The 18,761-nt window shown below is 38.1% G+C and overlaps 1 protein-coding gene across 2 annotated transcripts; it reads right to left on the reverse strand.

Moving 5' to 3' along the window:
* Positions 1-6,883: 6,883 nt before the first annotated feature.
* On the reverse strand, positions 6,884-18,351 carry LOC105495945 (putative zinc finger protein 735). Of its 2 annotated transcripts, XM_071095241.1 has the most exons (5): positions 18,313-18,351; positions 12,363-12,489; positions 11,479-11,574; positions 7,096-7,860; positions 6,884-7,011 (listed from the first exon to the last, which is right to left on the reverse strand). In XM_071095241.1, the coding sequence occupies exons 1-5, from the start codon at positions 18,349-18,351 to the stop codon at positions 6,884-6,886; spliced, it is 1,155 nt and encodes a 384-aa protein (XP_070951342.1). The 2 variants fall into 2 exon arrangements, with proteins under 2 accessions (XP_070951342.1, XP_024653101.2); XM_024797333.2 differs by having other exon boundaries at positions 6,884-7,860.
* Between the last annotated feature and the right edge of the window lie 410 nt (positions 18,352-18,761).

The following is an 18,761-nucleotide window of genomic DNA, read 5'->3' on the forward strand; positions in this document are numbered from 1 at the left end:
AAAAAATGTGGTGTTTAACTCAAATATAAATCACTGGGTTTCACTTGGGGAAAATTTTTAAAAACAAGTATAAGTTAGATATTTCTTTTTTCTTTTTTTTGAGATGGAGTCTCACTCTGTCGCCCAGGCTGGAGTGTAGTGGCAGGTGCCAGGCTCACTGCAAACTCTGCCTCCCCGGTTCAAGATTCTGCCTCAGCCTCCTGAGTAGCTGGGACTACAGGCGCGCACCACCACGCCCGACTAATTTTTTGTATTTTTAGTAAAGACGGGGTTTCATCATGCTGGCCAGGCTGGTCTCGAATGCCTGACTTCGTGATCTGCCCTCCTCGACCTCCCAACGTGCTGGGATTCCAGGCGTGAGCCACCGTGCCCAGCTCCACAAGTCAGACATTTCTATTGCCTATAAAAGTTACTTATGTGATATTTGCCTGTGTAAATATTGTCCCATTTTGTTTATTAATTATCTTGTTTATTTCTTTTCTCGGGTGGTTGTCAGTGTTTTATTGTCTGGATGAGTAATCAGAAAGACAGTCTAAAATTACCATCTATTTATTGTGTGAATATATGTTATTGTGTGAGAAAAACAATTGTTATTTGAAGTAATTTTTTATAAATGTAACTATTTTTTGAAAGATGTAAATATTTGTGATTAAAAACATATAATTACCATCTTAAACATTTTAAAGTTATATACTTAAGCTCTATGTTTAGTACTTTTAAGTATATTTACATTATATGAAACAGATCTCTTTCATATACTACTGGGGAGGCTGAGGCAGGAGACTGGCTTGAACCCAGGAGGCAGAGTTGAGTAGAGCCAAGATAGTGCCATTGCACTCCAGCCTGGGCAACAAGAGGGAAACTCCGTCTCAAGAAAAAAAAAATGCCTTTCTGAGGCAGAGTAAGATTCATAAAATGTCTTCATAATATCGAAGAGATGTGTTAACTCTGTTCCGGGTAATCAACTCTGAACACTGAGCATTCTCAGTTCCCAGTATTCACCCTGAGTCATTCAGGAAAAATTGGTATCTCTGTAAGGAGACAGAAAAAGGTGTTTGGGGGAGGGTCATAATATTGCCCAGATTTCAAACGGGACATATACCTGGTCCCAAAACAGGGGTAAGGTAATAACTCTCATACCTGGACAAAGACAATAGAGAGATTGCACATAAATGCTTTCTACATGCACCTGTTAGGATCTTAACCTAATTGATCTATCATTCGCATGGCTAGATAGTTACTGAATCTAGTCATACGATTTTGTTTTTTGCAGATAAAGTCATCTGTTACCTATAAGTTTCATACAATAACTTGCACAGCTGAAGCATGAATCTTTTGTTAATTTTCCCTAAATTGAGGGACTAGATTTGCAATTTCCAATCTTTCAATGTTAAAGCAAAGCAGAGAAGAGTAATGTGTGTATGTAGTATGCATTTTCTTGCTTAATTTTTAAAATTCTTCTCATATTGCCTTGGACACTCTAGGCAGCCACCTAAAAAATATTCCCTCCTAGTTTTTTAGCCAGGATATTAAATTTCAAAGGTCAAGGACTTAATAATTGGGCTAAGCCAAAATCTTGTCTTTGCGTCTTTCAAAGAGCCAATTATGCCAAGCCATTTAAAGAAGTGGATCTGATGACTTTTATTTTATTTCAAATGTTTTCTCTAATTGTTTGCTCTAAGTGTCTTAATCTAAAAGAGAAACTACATAAAAATATACGTATTCAAGAAATATTCATGTTAAGGTGATCAAAGGTCAATATTGTATTACAGAATGGTAGAATACTCTAAAATTAGAAAGTCAGATTATTATTAATGAATTCATTACTTTTTCAACATTTTCCAATGTTGAAATTAAAGAATTGGCTATGCTTTTTCATGATAAGTTCAATTCTAGGATAGTACTCACTGGTCTACATGGTATTTTTCTTTTCCTTTTTTTTTGGTGGGAGGGAGATGGAGCTTCACTCTCGTTGCCCAAGATGGAGTGCAATGGCACGATCTCAGCTCATCGCAACCTCTGCCTCCCGGGTTCTCCCAGCGATTCTCCTGCCTCAGCCTCTTGACTAGCTGGGATTACAGGCATGCGCCACCATGCCCTGTTAATTTTGTATTTTTAGTAGAGATGGGGTTTTTCCATGTTGGTATGTCTGGTCTCGAACTCACAATTTCAGGTGATCCACCCGCCTCGCCTCCCAAAGTGCTGGGATAACAGGCGTGAGCCACCACACCCTGATGGTATTTTTGTCATGAATTATGTAAAACCGAGTTACCAGAATGGTGCAGAATGCTAACTTAATCAGAATGAGAATGAATTCAGCCGTGTTGGTAGACTATTGGTATCCCAGAGGCTGATCATTTACTTCGGCTGTGTAGACATTGCTTCATAATGCCAGTGAACCCTTTCAACCAAGTTGCCTTTGTTTCCCATTGATGTGGTCATGTTCTGGTCTCTGTTTTTCTTAAGCTGTCCCAGATGAGGGGTGATTATTTCTTGCATTAATGAGATCCCTTCTTTTTCCTCTGCCATGTGATCCTCCTATTCTCTCTACTGAAAGCAACATGTTGAAGGCAGAAATGGAGACAATATACAAATATATACCTTGCCATGTGACCACGATAAACAGCTTACAGCATCGCTTACCAAGAAGTTTGATTAATTTCGGGGAAGCAGGGGTGTTTTTCCACGATGTGCTCTTTCTGTTAAAAACACCTCTGATTAAGTTTAGTCTACTCAAGATAATCTCTGTTATGATAAACAGGAAGCCAATACATTAGTAACATAATTACATGAATAATGTCCCAACGCAGTCACACATTTTGTCACACTAAAGAGAAAAGGATACACAGCAGGTGTGCACTGAAGTGGGAACCTGAGGGTCACCTGAGAATTTTGCCTACCCACCTGAATAGATTTCTTTCTTTGTAAATTAAAGATAATAATGATACCTTTGTTATTAAGTAACTGTGTCTGTTAGTCCATTCTCACACTGCTATAAGGACACACCCAAGACTAGGTAAATTTTAAAGAAAAGAGGTTAATTTGACTCACAGTTCAGCATGGCTGGGAACCTTACAATAATGGCAGAAGGTGAAGGAGAAGCAGGTATCTTTTTCACTAAGTGAAGAAGAGCAGGAATAATGACCACTTAAAAAACCATCCGATCTCATGAGAACTCATTCATTATCATGAGAACACCATGAGTATCATTCCATCCATGGCCCCTTCCAAATTTCATGCCCTTTTTACCAAACATGCTTTCCCAAGAATCCCTCAAAGTCTTAACTTAATTAGCATTAACCCAAAAGTCTAACTCCAAAGTCTCATCTGAGGCAAGGCAAGTACCTATGAGCCTGTAAATCAAAAGCAAGTTAGACACGTCCCAGATACAATGGGGTTACAGGCATTAGATAAATTCTGCCATTTCAAATGGGAGAAAATGGCCAAAACCAAAGAGCTACAGGCCCCATGCAAGTTTGAATTCCAACGGGGCAGTTATTAAGTCTTAAAGCTCTGAGATGTTCTCATTTGACTCCATGTCTCACATGTGGGCCATGCTGATGCAAAGGGTGGACCCTCATGGCTTTGGGCAGCTCCTTCATGGACTGGAATTGAGTGCCTGTGGCTTTTCCAGGTGCACAGTGCAAGCTCATGGGGGATCTGTCATTCTGGGGTCTATAGTATAGTAGACTTCTCACAACTCTAGTAGGCAACTTCAGTGGGGACTCTGCATGAGGGCTCCAACCCCACATTTCCCTTCTGCATTGCCCTATTACAGGTTCTCCATGAGGGCTCTGCCCCTGTGGAAGACTTCTGCCTGAACATCCAGGTATTTTTATCCAGCCTCTGAAATCTAGGCAAAGGTTCCTAGAGCTCAACTCTTGTCTTACGTGCACTCGCATGCCCAACACCACATGGAAGCCACCAAGGCTTGAGGATTGCACTTTCTGAAGAAATAACCCAAGCTGTATGTTGGCCCCTTTTAGCCACAGCTGTATCTGGAGGGGCTGGGATGCAGGGCACCAAGTCCCAAGGCTTCATAGAGTAATGGGGCCCTGGGCCTTGACCATGAAACCATTGTTTCCTCCTAGGGCTCCTGGCCTGTGATGGAAGGACCTGCCTCAGATCTTTGACATGACCTGAAGACATTTTCCCCATTGTCTTGGCTGTCAACATTTGGCTTTTCTTTACTTTTGCAAATTTCTGCAGTGGCTTGAATTTCTTTCCAAAAAATGGGGTTTTATATTCCACCTCATGATCAGGCTGCAAACTTTCCAAACTTTTATGTTCTGCTTCCACTTTAAACATAAGTTTCTCATCTCCATCTGAGATGACCTCAGCCTGGACATTATCATCTATATCACTATTAACATTTTGGTCAAAAGCATTCAACAAGTCTCTAGGAAGTTCCAAACTTTCCCACATTTTTCTATCTTTTTCTGAGCTCTCTAAACTGTTTCAACCTCTGCCTATTACCCATTTCCAAAGTCACTTCCACATTTTCAATTCTCTTTATAGCCGTGCCCCAAACTCCCAGTATTAATTTTCTGTATTAGTCTGTTTTCACATCACTATAAAGATAATATCAGAGAATGGGTAATTTATACAGAAAGGACGTTTAATTTACTCATGGTTCTGCATGGCTGGGAGGTCTCAGGAAACCTGCAATTACGGTGGAAGGTAAAGGAGAAGCAAATACCTTCTTCACTAGGCAGCAGGAGAGAGAGAGAGCAGAAAACAAAACCACTTATAAAACCATTAGATCTTTTGAGAACTCACTTACAATCATGAGAACAGCATGGGGGAAAATTATCCCCATGTTCCAATCACCTCCCACCAAGTCCCTCCCTTGACACGTGGGGATTACAATTTGAGATAAGATTTGGGTGGGATATGATTTTACAGTAATGAATTCAATACCAGGCACAAAATATAGATTTATTTTTTTGAGGAACTCTGAGGTTTCCAGGTTTGTCGTTAATTATCCACCTTATTAAAATAATCTTTTTTGTTTCAATATTGTTCTTCTGTTCTGAAAATGCATACAAACTCACACACAAACACACTCATTTGCTACATAACTTTCTTACACATAAGGTATATATATATATATATTTTTTAAACAGTGTCCTGCTCTGTCATCCAGGCTGTAGTGCAGTGGTGGCATCTCAGCTCACTGCAACCTCCGCCTCCCAGGATCAAGTGATTCTCCTGCCTCAGCCTCCCTAGTAGCTGGAAATACAGGCACACACCAGCACACCCAGCTAATTTTTTGTATTTTTAGTAAAGATGTGGTTTCACCATTTTGATCAGGCTGGTCTTGAACTCCTGACCTCAAATTATCTGCCCCACTCAGCCTCCCAAAGTGCTGAGATTACAGCATGAGCCACTGTGCCTGGCTGATATATCTTTAGAGAAATATATTTGTATGTGTAACTCTATGTAAATAAAAACTAAAAGTCTGTTTTTGTTTGTTAGCAGAGAGGCCACATGTACAAAAATGCATATAAAACAAGTTTTTAAAAAATTTAATAAAGACTCAGAAATGTATTGATATTAATTATACTTATGTAATTTTTATGATCATAAAATGACCCTGTGGTTAATAATAATTCAATTGCACATATTGAAATAACTAAAACTGTATAATGGGATTGTTCAATAAATACATGCTTGAGGTGAGGAATACCTCATTTACTCTTTTGTGATAATTAAATAGTGTATGCCTGCATTAAAATGTCTCACATATGCTGTAAGTGTGTATGTTGGGAACAAGCCCCATAAAATCTGGCCATAAACAGGCCCCAAAACTGGCCATCAAATATCTGCAGCACTGTGACATGTTCATGATGGCCATAAAGCCCATGCTGGAAGGTTGTGGGTTTACCAGAATGAAGGCAAAGAACACCTGGCCCACCCAGAGCAGAAAACAGCTTAAAGACATTCTTAAGCCACAAACAGTAGCATGAGCAATCTGTGCCTTAAGGACATGCTCCTGCTGCAGTTAACTAGCCCAACCTATTCCTTTAATTTGGCTGATCCCTTCATTTCCCATAAGGGATACTTTTAGTTAATTTAATATCTATAGAAACAATGCTAATGACTGGCTTGCTGTTAATAAATATGCGAGGCTCTCAGCTCTGAAGGCTGTAAGATCTGTGATTTCCCACTTCACACCCCTATATTTCTGTGTTTGTGTCTTTAATTCCTCTAGTACCACTGGGTTAGGGTCTCCCCAACTGAACTGGTCTCAGCATGTGTATGCATACTATCTACCCACACATTTAAAAAAAAAATCTAAATAGGGTAAAAAAGAATACAAATTTGATTTATGAGAACAAAATTCTTCAACTTATTTGCAGTTTAAACCACTGGCAGGCCAGGTGTGGTGATCCCCGGCTATAACCCCAGCACTTTGGGATGCCAAGGTGAGTGGATCACGCGAGGTCAGGAGTTCAAGACCAGCCTGGCCAACATGGTGAAACCCTATCTCTACTAAAAATACAGAAATTAGCCAGGCATAGTGGCAAGTGCCTGTAGTCACTGCTACTTGGCAGGCTGAGGCAGAAGAATCACTTGGACCTAGGAGGTGGAGGTTGCAGTGAACTGAGATCATGCCACTACACTCCAGCCTGGGTGACAGAGTGAGACTCCATCTGTTTTTAAATAAATTATCTTAGATTCATTATGGTTTGAGAGTTGGTTAAAGGCTTTGTTACATTTTTATACATTTATACGATTTTTCACAATTTGAATTCCCTTATGTACAATTAAGGTTTGGACCTAGATAAAGGCTTGGCCACATTCCCTACACTTGTAGTGTTTTTTTTTTAGTATAAATTATTTTATGTATTATAAGGCCTGAGGGATGGACTTTGCCATATTATTCACATTTGTAGAGTTTCTCTCCAGTATGAATTATCTTATGTTTAGCAAGACTTGAATGCCACTTAAAAGCTTTGTCACATTCTTCACATTTGTATGGTTTCTCTCCAGTATGAATTCTCTTATGTGCCTTAATGGTTGAGGAGCAGCTAAAGGCTTTGCCACATTCTTCACATGTGTAGGGTTTCTCTCCAGTATGAATTATCTTATGTGTCTTAAGGGTCGAAGAGCAGTTAAAGGCTTTGCCACATTCTTCACATGTGTAGGGTTTCTCTCCAGTATGAACTCTTTTGTGGTAAGTGAGGGCTGCGGATACACTAAAGGCTTTGCCACATTCTTCACATGTGTAGGGTCTCTCTCCAGTATGAATTCTCTTGTGGTTAGTAAGTGTTGAGGAGCGCCTAAAGGCTTGGCCACATTCTTCACATGTGTAGGGTTTCTCTCCGGTATGAATTCTCTTATGTCTAGTAAGGTTTGAGGACCAGCTAAAGGCCTTGCCACATTCCTCACATCTGTAGGGTTTCTCTCCAGTATGAATTCTTTTATGTGTAGTACGGTTTGAGGAGTGGTTAAAGGATTTGTCACATTCTTCACATTTGTGGGACTTCTCCGTAGTATGAATTATCTGATGTTGGTTTAGGTGTGAGAGCATGCAAAATGATTTGCCATATTTTTCACATTTCAAATATTTCTTTCTAGTATACCTTGTATTAAGTCTATTGGAATTTGAAAATTTATCCAAGACTTTGACACATTTATGAGTCTGAAATATTTTGCTTTGGGTATTTGACAAATGTTGGTTAACTTCATTATAACCTCCTTTGTGCACCTCACACTCATCCCCTTTTTGACAACATTTTTTTAATTGTAAATTCTCATGTCCACATTTTCCATATGTTCTTGATACTACTTTCTGGAGTGAATCTTTTATGCCCTGCTCAGGCTGAAGGTCTTGGTTGAAATGAGAACACATAACTGAAAAACATAAAAATCACAAGTTACTTCACTTACTAGACTCAGATAAATACACTGCACAAATCAAATATATAAAAGTATTCAAGGTACATTAGCAAAAGAGTATATCAAAATACCACAGGTCATAATTACTTCACAGACATATAAATGTAACAAAATCATAGTGATCAAAATACCTTTGTTGGAAATTTATAAATAAAGTAAGTGTGTGCACCATGTGAGCACAATGTCAAGAACCATATAGAGTGAAAAGAAAAGTCAGCTACATTTACCCAACACAGCCCTTCCTCATCCCTGATAGAAGAACATCGTGCCTTTAATGACAGCTTTAAGTCTTCTGAGATCAAAAGTGTTACAACAGCAGAAAGACTGCGCTACCATGGACAGAAAATAGGTGTAGAAAGTAGTTACTGACCAGTAAGGAGAAATATGAAGAAGTCTTTTAACTGAAAAATAAATACAAAATTGCAGACAAGACAACATCCTGAGAACATGTTTGGGAGACTCCCAGAATCTCTACTCAAGACAATTGGCTTCAGGCTATGCCAAGAAAGAGCTGCATTATAAAAGACTGTGAAATGTAGTTTTATGTTAATGTCTAAATCTCAACCAAAGATTACAATGTATACAAAATATTTGGGCAACATGGTCCAATAAAAAAATCAAAATTTTCAAACAGCAACTATAAAAATAAAGATGTATATTTTAATTTTTAAAATTTAAGAAAATCCACATTTTGCTCAATGAGAAAAAATGGAAAACCAGATATCAGATAAATGAGAATGTCAACAAAAGGCTTGGAATAATAAAAATAAACATTTGTGGAGGTAGAAAAGAAAATGAAATAATTTAAAAGTAAGAAAAAAGTAATGTAAAAAATGAAGAAGTTAAACAAACAAAGTAGGATATACACAAAAAGATCCATAACACATATTTAAGCAAAGTTCAAAAGTCACAAACCAGAAGATAATCTTGGGAGCTGCAAGATAAAAGTGAGGTATTATTTATAAGCCTAGTTCTCCAAGACAACCAGTGAATTTGTCAACAGAAACCTTGCCGGTTAGAAAAGAACTGTGTAAAATGGTCAAAGTGCTGAAAAAAATATTCATGGTGAAAATATAACCAGCAAAAATATACTACAAAATAAATAAAAAATAAAGATCTTCCAGAATAAACAAATGCCGGAAAAGCATATAAGCACTGCATGTGCCCTAAATAAAATGCTGAAAAGAGGTCTTTCCACTTAAAATAATATAATGGGAACAAAAAATATGAAAATACATAACTTTCTGAAAAACATATGCATACACAAAAAATAAACTTCTGTGGTATTATTGTGATGGTACAGAAAACATTTTTAGTTATTCTTTAAAATTTGAAAGATGTAAGCATAAAAATAATCATAAAACATAAAAAAGACATAATTATCAACATCAATAAGAAGTATAGGGTAGATATAATGAGGACAAATTTTTCTAATCAACTGAAGTCTTTTTTTTACCAGTTTAAAATATACTATTGTAACATTAAGAGGTTTTATAAAATCTCCAATGTAGCACAAAGAAAAACTCTTTATGGACACACAAAAGAAAATGAGTCCATTACTAGCATGAGACAAAGTCTGATATTATCTAAATCCATTTACTAGGAATCTATAACTATTATGTCTATCTATATGTATATGCATCTATAACATCAGGGCCTCAAAATACATAAAGTAAATATTGATAAAAATGTAGCAAGAAATAAAATAACAACATAAAATTATAAACATTAAGACCTCACTTTCTTTCTTTTTTTTTTATTACTATACTTAAGTTCTAGGGTACATGTCCACAACGTGCAGGTTTGTTACATATGTATACATGTGCCATGTTGGTGTGCTGCACCCATTAACTCCTCATTTACATTAGGTATATCTCCAAATGCTATCCCTCCTCCCTTCCCCCTCCCCACAATAGGCCCTGGTGTGTGATGTTCCAGATATCTACATTGAAAAAATGAAGTTGGATGCTTCAATTGCACCATGTACAAAAAGTATTTTAAACAAAATACTTAGACTAAAATAAAACTAATGAAACTCTTAGAAAAAAATATAGTGGAAAGACATGACATTGGTCTTGGCACCATTTTCTTAGATACGCCATCAAATGCCTGAGCAACAAAGAGAAGAACAGAAAAATTTAACTGGGCTAAACTTCAAAATTTCTGCGATCAAATAAAACATTTAATAGAGTGACAGTGTCATCCAAGAAATAGATGACAATATTTGAAAATCACATGTGATAAGGCTTAATATTGAAAATACATAAACAACTCCTAGAAGTAGACAACAATAATTGAATCACCTGATTTAGAAATGCACAAATGAACCGGGTACGGTGGCTCACTCATGTAATCCCAGAACTTTGGGAGGCTGAGGTGGGCAGATCACCTGAGGTCAGTAATTCTAGACCAGTCTGACCAACACGGCGAAACCCACCTCTACTAAAAATACAAAATTAGCTGGGCATGGTGGCATATCCCTGATCTCAGCTGCTCAGGAGACTGAGGCAGGAGAATCATTTGAATCTGGGAGGCAGAGGTTGCTGTGAGCCAAAATCACCCCATTGCACTCCAGCTTAGGCAACAAGAGCAAAACTCTGTCTCAAAAAAAAAAAAAAAAAAAGAAAAGAAAAGAAAAGAAATGGACAAATGATTAAGCTAAATTTTAATAAAAAGATATACAAATGGGAAGAAGTATTTGAAAGGTTGCACAAAACTAATAATTTATAGAAAAATGCAAAATAAAACCACAATACAAAACAAAATTACCTTACATCAATTAGGATGGCCACTATAATTTTTTTAAAAACACCATGTTGATGATGTAAAGAAATTGAAACCTATGTAAGTTGTTGATGAGAAAAAAGATGCAGCCATCATAAAAAATATCACGAATGTTCTTCAAATAATTAAAAATGAAATTATTATATAATACAGCAATATCATTTATGAATCTATATCTAAAATATGCAACACAGTAAAATGAAGACATGAGGTACTCTGCTTGCATATCGCCCTACAGCAAGTATCATAACCCACCCTCTAAATAAATAAATAAATATATAAAAATTAAAAAATAAAAAATTTGTAAAAAATTTTAAAGTATATTTCAAGGCTATAGTAATAAAAACAGAATGGCATGTACAGAAAAATGGACAACCACCAATGAAACAGAAATTACTATTCTCATGCATTTTAGACATGATGCAAAAAAATTTTTTTTAATGGTTTAACATAGAGTTTCTCAAAAATATGCAGATATTAGTGTGTCCCCAAAAGCAATGGCAAAGTAGTCAGTTTGTGCAGTCCCTGATAAGCCATAAAGAAAACTTTGGCTCACACTGTGAACTTGAAGAAAGATTATTGAAGTGAAAGTAGAATCCGTAGAGAATTTAACAGTATGGGGCAGAAGGTGTCCCAATGTGAGCAAAAAAAAAAAAGAAAAAAGACTGGAGATTCTCAGAAACTCTTTCCATCAAAGCACAGCTCTGCAGATCACATTTTAAAGACTGGCTACCTCCTTGACTTGTGGACAGCTCATCCGTGTCATCTTCTTCATTTGCTCTCACCTACCTGGGTGTTTGGCTACCATCTCACTTCTCTTCATATTCTGGGGCTCTTTATTTTGCTCCAGACAGGTGATCAAGTCTAGCTTAGGGACAGTAATACCTGTTTTATTAAGGAAAAAAAAGTAACATAAATCTTATTTATTTATTTATTTTTTGAAATGGAGTCTCACTCTGTCACTCAGGTTGGCATGCAGTGGCACGATCTCAGCTCACTGCAACCTCCACTTCCCAGGTGCAAACAATTCTTCTCCCTCAGCCTCCTGAGTAGCTGGGACTACAGGCACGCATCACCATGTCCAGCTAATTTTTGTATTTTTAGTAGAGACAGAGTTTCACCATATTGGCCAGCCTAGTCTCGAACTCCTGACCTCGTGATCTGCCCGCCTCGGCCTCCCAAAGTGCTGGGATTACAGGTGTGAGCCTGGTCATATAAATCTTGCTGAATTCTTTAATTACCAAACTAGTATTATGCTCAGTAAAGAGGATATAATAGAAAATTCTAGAAAATTAATATTGGCTCATAACAGAACTTTCTAAACGTTTAGAAAATATTTTAAATTTGTAAGTCCTTAATTTCACTACTCAGTACTACTGAATCAAAAAATGTTGGTGGCAACTAAATTCTAAGGCATGGGCAGCGCTATTTTACGTCATGACGTTTTTGGAATTGCCACTAACCTAGAGCAAAAGATACATAAGCTCAGGAAAGGGAAAAGTTCAGGTCAAGATAAAACATCGTGAAGAATTTGTTCTACACCAATGAATCCCCAAGATTTTCTTAAAATCGGAGAGCTAAAATTCATTCATGCAAAGCAGAAATTGCCAAAATCATCTTAGAAAAGAGAGAAAGGCAATATATTAGGAATTGTGTATTGAAGTTTTCGTTACCCAGGGAGACCAGGTTTCTGTAGTTCTCTAACATCACATCTCTATATAAATTCCGCTGAGCATGATCCAGGCATTGCCATTCCGCCAGAGAGAATTCTATAGCTATATCTCTGTATGTCAACAGTCCCTGAAAAAAACAAAAACAAAAACAAAAAAAACCACTCATGAACACACACTTACCATATGGCCGTAAGCAGAGATTTTTATTTGACTCAAGTTAAAAAAGAGAGTAAAAAGAAGTGGTTCTCACTTATAAGAGTGACTAAAATTGTTCAATAAGAGAATTTTTAACATGGAAGTATGCTCTAACTCTGAGAAGAGAGGAGAGCATAAGATCCACAATACCATAGTAGCTTTGATACTTTTCTGTAATTATAAAATTAAGGGCATCAACATGGACATGTCCTTCTTTTTTCTTGTCTTCCTCTTTTTTTGACCGAGTCTCACTCTGTTGCCCAGGTGGGAGTGCAGTGGCATGATCTTGGCTCAGTGCAACCTCTGCCTCTTGGGTTCAATAGATTCTCCTGCCTCAGTCTCCTGAATAGCTGGGAGTACAGGCACAGGGCATCATGCCTGGCTAATTTTTGTACATTTAGTAGAGACAGGGTTTCTCCATGTTGGCCAGGCAAGTCTTGAACTCCTGACCTCACGTGATCCACTCACCTCGGCCTCCCAAAGTGCTGGGATGGCAGATGTGAGCCACCTCGCCCAGCCGGACATGTCTATTTTTTCAGTGCTATATTTACATCATACAGAATAAGTTGTGCATATTTCTCAGATAAAACAGTCATTATGAGTTGGAAGGTACCTCTTAAGTCTTAATATGTGCAATAAACTAAATATTTTGTGAGATTTTATTTCAGGAGGTTTGGGATAAAGTCTGAATTTCTGAATTTTTAGCAAATTCACCAATGTTTCTAAGAGGCAGAGTCTGGGTTTTCCCCAGTTTCTCTTACCTGTAAATAAAGATAAGAGCCTTCATTTTAAAAAGACAAATATATGCAAAAGTCATCTAAAAAGAAAGGACAGCTTCCAGATTAAATGTGATGGTTTATGCACTTCAGCCAGTAAATTTCCTAAGTGTACTTAATAATTAAGAGAGTAATAATTAACTCAACAGTGGAATAAAAAGTCATAGAGCTCTTGAAGCAAGTGAATAAAATTGTTATCAACTTTATTAGGACACATTTTTACTATGTGCTGATGCACACAGGACACAACATTACTGCTGTGATATTTCTCACCTCTCAGAAAAGTAAATTGTAACTAAATTTAAATATATATGTATTTAAATATATACATATATATTTAAATATATATATATATATATTTATATATTTTTTTCTGAGATAGAGTCTTGCTCTGTCACCCAGCCTAGAGTGCAGTGATGCAATCTCAGGTCACTGCAACATTCACCTCCTGAGTTCAAGCAATCCTCCTGCCTCAACCTCCTGAGTAGCTGGGATTATAGGCACATGGCACCATGCTTGGCTAATTGTTGTATTTTTTTAGAGGAGACAGGGTTTCATCAGGTAGGCCAGGCTGGCCTCGAACTCCTGACCTCATGTGATCTGCCTGCCTCGGCCTCCCAAAGTGCTGAGATTACAAGCCTGAGCCACCATGCCTGGCCTAAATTTAATTATAAAGAAACATCAGTTTTATGCAAAGTTGAAGGTGCAGAAAACTTCCCTGTCGTGTAATTTTTAATAGTAATTTTAAGTAGTCTTTGTTTAGCACCCTGGAGAGCAAGAATCTCCTAATAGTTTTTTCAGAACTTTCTGGGTAACAAATGCCATTCTGTTTAAATGAACATGTTCTAAATCGTGTTCTGCATGGAAATAATAGAGCACACAGATGAAACCTCAACATGACATGTTTCACTTTTCACTAATATCCGAAGACAACTGTGTTTCCCAGTAGAAATCTTGAGTATCCACACCTTCTCATGTTCAACAGCTACAATGGGAACATTTTAAATATTGCAGGTCATAAATTTGTAGTGAGAATTCTGCATGGCATACAAGAACCCAAGATGAAGAGAATGTATAGAACGCTAAGGAATATAGAAAAAAATATTTTTTTTTCAGAACCCCTTGACTATCATACAAATCACAAAAATTAGTTGAAACAAACTCATTAGGGATCAACAGCACAAGCAGAGAAGTAAAAATCTGCAAGTTCCGAACAGATGGCATTCCAAAAGGCAGAGGGGACACCGCTCTTTATCTGAGACACGCTCACCTGAGAAAAAAAGTGATTGTTTTCTTTTCCTCCTCTTTCTCTGAAATGTATTTTCAGATAAGATGCTCTGGACATATCAAAACTGCATCTTGAGAGTATGCCTTTAAAGCACAATCTATTTACCTGCTACCACCACACACACCCACGGGCAGAAAGACCGAGACTTGAAGAAAACATTCACCCATTTTTGTTGTTTATAACTGAAAAGATTTAAGAGCAATGGGAGAACAATGAGCTTCTCCATAACTATTAAAATATAAGTTTCTTTTTCCCTGCCCTCCTCTATCAGACACCAACAATCTTCTTTACAGTAATGGGAGCATGAACTGCACTGACCTCTTCCTACCAAACGGAAACAGGGCAGGCAGTGCAGCCTTCCTTAGATGCGAAGTTTGAACTAAACTCTCCTGAATGTATCTTGAACCCCTCAAGTGTATAAGTTACTTGATAATCTCGGCCCTGCTTTATGCAAAGTGATTCTGCAGGATCCAAAAGGGTCCAGGAATGGGCTTTTTCAACAAGTCCCCTGTAAATGCTGATTGTACTTTCCCAGACACATTATTAGCATTAGCGAGAGAAAGCAGGCACAGCAAAGAGTCCCTTACACCCGCCACATTTGTCACAATACAAATACTTCTGGTACAAATAAAGACAACCAATCTCCACCCTGAAATACTACATTTTTTGTTGGGTTTTTTAAGTTTACAGAGAAAACAGAAGGCAGCAATGTCTGAGTAAGTCTGCACCTGGGAAACATGTACACATGTACTAATAAAATGTTTATTAAGCAGGTACTATGTGCTCAGGAGCATGTCACAGAACACTCTACTGGGAATAATACATTTTGCCATTTAATTTTCATACCACCCCAGGAGCTGGTACTAAGTGTTGAATAATTTTCAGCATTTAGATTAAGAGCACAGCAGTTTTATTTCTTCTTATGTTTCTCTATCATTAATTTTAAAAAGAAAATACATAGATTAATAATTCAATACAAAAAGCATATGGAATGATACAATTACATAAAAATTGAATAATCAGCTTCCAAATGGATATTTTGTAAATAATGAAATTAAGGCTGAAATAAAATTTTTGAAACTAATTAGAGATTAAATACAACATACCAGAATCTCAGGGTTACAGCTAAGGCAGTGTTAAGAACAAAATGTGTATCACTAAATATCCACAATAAAAAGTTAGAAAGATCTCAATTTAAAAATCTAATGTTACAACTGAAAGAATTTCAAAAGAGCAAACCAACTTCAAGGATCGCAAAAGTCAAGACATAACCAAAATCAAAACTGAAATGAAGAAGGTTGAGAACTAAATAACTATAAAAAGTTCAACGTGCTGTGCGCTGCGGCTCACTCCTGGAATTCCAGCTCTTTCAGAGGCCAAGGCGGGCAAATCAAGAGGTCAGGAGTTTGAGATCAGCCTGGCCAACATGGTGAAATCCCGTCTCTACTAAAAATACAAAAATTAGCTGGGCGTGGTGGCATATGTCTGTAATTCCAGGAGAATCGCTTGAAAATGGAAGGTGGAGGTTACAGTGAGCTGAGATCATGCCATACACTCCAGCCTGGGTGAAAGAGCAAAACTCCACCTCAAAAAAGGTTGATGAAACCGGAAGTTGATTCTGTGTAAAAACAATAAGATAGATAAAACACTAGACTAATGAAGAAAAAACAAATAATTCAAATAAAAACAAAACAAAAAAAACTCAAACAGATGCTTGGGAGGTTGTGGAGAAATGGAATGCTTATACGCTGCTTGTGAGAGTATAAATGTATTTAAGCATTGAGAAAAACAGTTTGGCATTTTTTCAAAAACCTGAAAACAGAATTACCATTCCCAGTCCCACAATTGGGAATATACCCAATAAATGTAAGTTATTCTACCATGAAGACACATGCATGCATATGTTTATTACAGAACAATTCACGATAGCAAAAACCAGAAATAAACCTGTATGTCTTCAATGGTAGACTGGATAAAGAAAATGTGGTATGTAAACACCAAGAAATATGATGCAGCTATAACAAAGAACAGCATCATGTCCTTTGCAGCAACGTCAATGGAGCTGGAGACTTATTTTTAGAAAACTAGTGCAGGAGCAGAAAATCAAAAACTTTATGTTTTCACTTGTAAGTGGGAGCAAAATAATGAGAACATGTGAACACAAATAAGAGAACAACAGACACTGAAGCTCAGTTCACGGTGGAGGGTCGGAGGATGAAGAAAATCAGAAAACAAATCTGTTCAGTACTATGCTTAGTACCTGAGTGATAAAATAATCTGTACACAAAAACTTCACGATATGATTTTACCTATATAACAAACTTGCACATATACTCCTGAACCTAAAATAAAAGGTAAAAGAAAAAAAATTCGATTAGGCGCAGTGACTCACATCTGTAACTCAAGCCCGTTGGGAGGCTGAGGCAGGCAGATCGCAGATCATCTGAGGCCAAAAGTTCGAGACCAACCTGGACAACATTGTGAAATCCTGTCTCTACTAAAAATACAAAAATTAGTTGGGCCTGGTGGCCCACATCTGTAATTCCAGCTACTCAGGAGGCTGAGGCAGGACAATCATTTGAACCCGGGAGGCAGAGGTTGTAAAGAGGTGAGATTGAACCACTGCACTCCAGCCTAGAGGACTGAGCGAGACTCCCCCTCCAAAGCAAACAAAAAAAAAAGCATTTATTGGAAATTACTATCTTGAAGAAAATAGTCGGGCCTAGGTAACCACAATCTGCCAATGAATCTCTGATGACATAACCAATAAATTTTCACCTGGATCTTACAAATAAAAAAACTAAATAACTGTACCAAACCAATTATTGAATTTGGTTTGCTTCATCATGCAACTTATAACAGACTTTTCTTCAAGTCTCTCCCATGGATCACAACCCAGAAGCCATAGCTGGGCACTCTATGATTCTCTTTTTTTTTTTTTTTTTTTTTTTGAGATGGAGTCTTGCTGTGATGTGCAGGCTGGAGTGCAGTGAGGTCATCTCGCCTCACTGCAACCACTGCCTCCCAGGTTTAAGCGATTCTCCTGTCTCAGACTACCAAGTAGCTGGGACTACAGGCGCGTGCCACCACACACAGCTAATTTTTGTATTTTTAGTAGAGATGTGGTTTCACCATGTTGGTCAGGCTGGTCTCGAACTCCTGACCTCGTGATCTGCCCGCCTCGACCTCCCAAAGTACTGGGATTACAGGTGTGAGTCACCGCGCCCAGCCCGCTCTATGATTCTTGAATCACACTTTGATTAAATTCTCTAATGTTTTTACAGTGACTCCCATACACTTCTAAAAGGAAAAATGAGGAACTAGGGACCCCAGGGACTACAGCTCTTACCAATTATGAATCCTGCACCCTGAGTCTGGATTCTCCCCTGATGACTTTCCCATCCCTGTACAATCTGGGTGAGATGAGGCGCTGGGAATGCAGAGCTGCCCAGAGAGGACTCCAGCCCAGCGCAAAGCCACTGCAGAGGAGAAAGAACTCCCAGGGTCCCAGCCGCTGGCCCAGGCAGCATCTTACGGTTTGAGGAGACTAACAGCCGAACTGGGCCAAGGAAGATTTGGGTCCTCAGACTCTGGAGCTGACTGCGAGGAAGTTTGGGTCCCGCTACAGCCACTTTCAGCCGGTTCCAACCAGGCCCCACTCCTCTCTCACGATGACAGACCCACCACTCACCATTTCTCGGCTTCCAGGGGGTCCAGGTCTTTTAGCCATAATCTGCGGATGCCTGCAGGACACAAGGCCACAGAGGCTTGACCTCTAGGAGCGAGGACGCAGAGCAGCGAAGAGAACTGGAGCTCTGGATACAGAGAAACACAAAAGGACCGGTAAAATTAGGGAGGTGTCCTGTTCTCTCCAGCTGCATGCCTGATTGTACAGTTTCTAATATACGGTCCGTGATTGGATAAGGTTTCAGACCCCACCCGTCACGCCCTGAGTGGCGTAATATTTGATCAGACACTGGGCTGAATGAAGCAAAAATAACAGCCTAAGCTGCACTCTTTCCAGGCAGGGCTTCTTCCCTGATCTGAGCCAGGCCAACACCAGAGGATATTTGCATTTAACCTTGTGTGTAACGTCATATGCATTTATAAATGATATATAATATAGTTATTCATATATTG

Source organism: Macaca nemestrina, chromosome 4, assembly GCF_043159975.1.
Source record: "Macaca nemestrina isolate mMacNem1 chromosome 4, mMacNem.hap1, whole genome shotgun sequence".
Classification (NCBI taxonomy): Eukaryota; Metazoa; Chordata; class Mammalia; order Primates; family Cercopithecidae; genus Macaca; species Macaca nemestrina.

Excerpts from the sequence above, each read along its gene's own strand:
- LOC105495945 (XM_024797333.2), bottom strand. The coding sequence starts at position 18,351 with ATGGCTAAAAGACCTGGACCCCCTGGAAGCCGAGAAATG. Across the intron at positions 12,490-18,312 it reads CCCCTGGAAGCCGAGAAATG|GGACTGTTGACATACAGAGA; the intron begins GTGAGTGGTGGG and ends TGTTTTTTTCAG. Across the intron at positions 11,575-12,362 it reads CAGAAACCTGGTCTCCCTGG|GTATTACTGTCCCTAAGCTA; the intron begins GTAACGAAAACT and ends TTAATAAAACAG.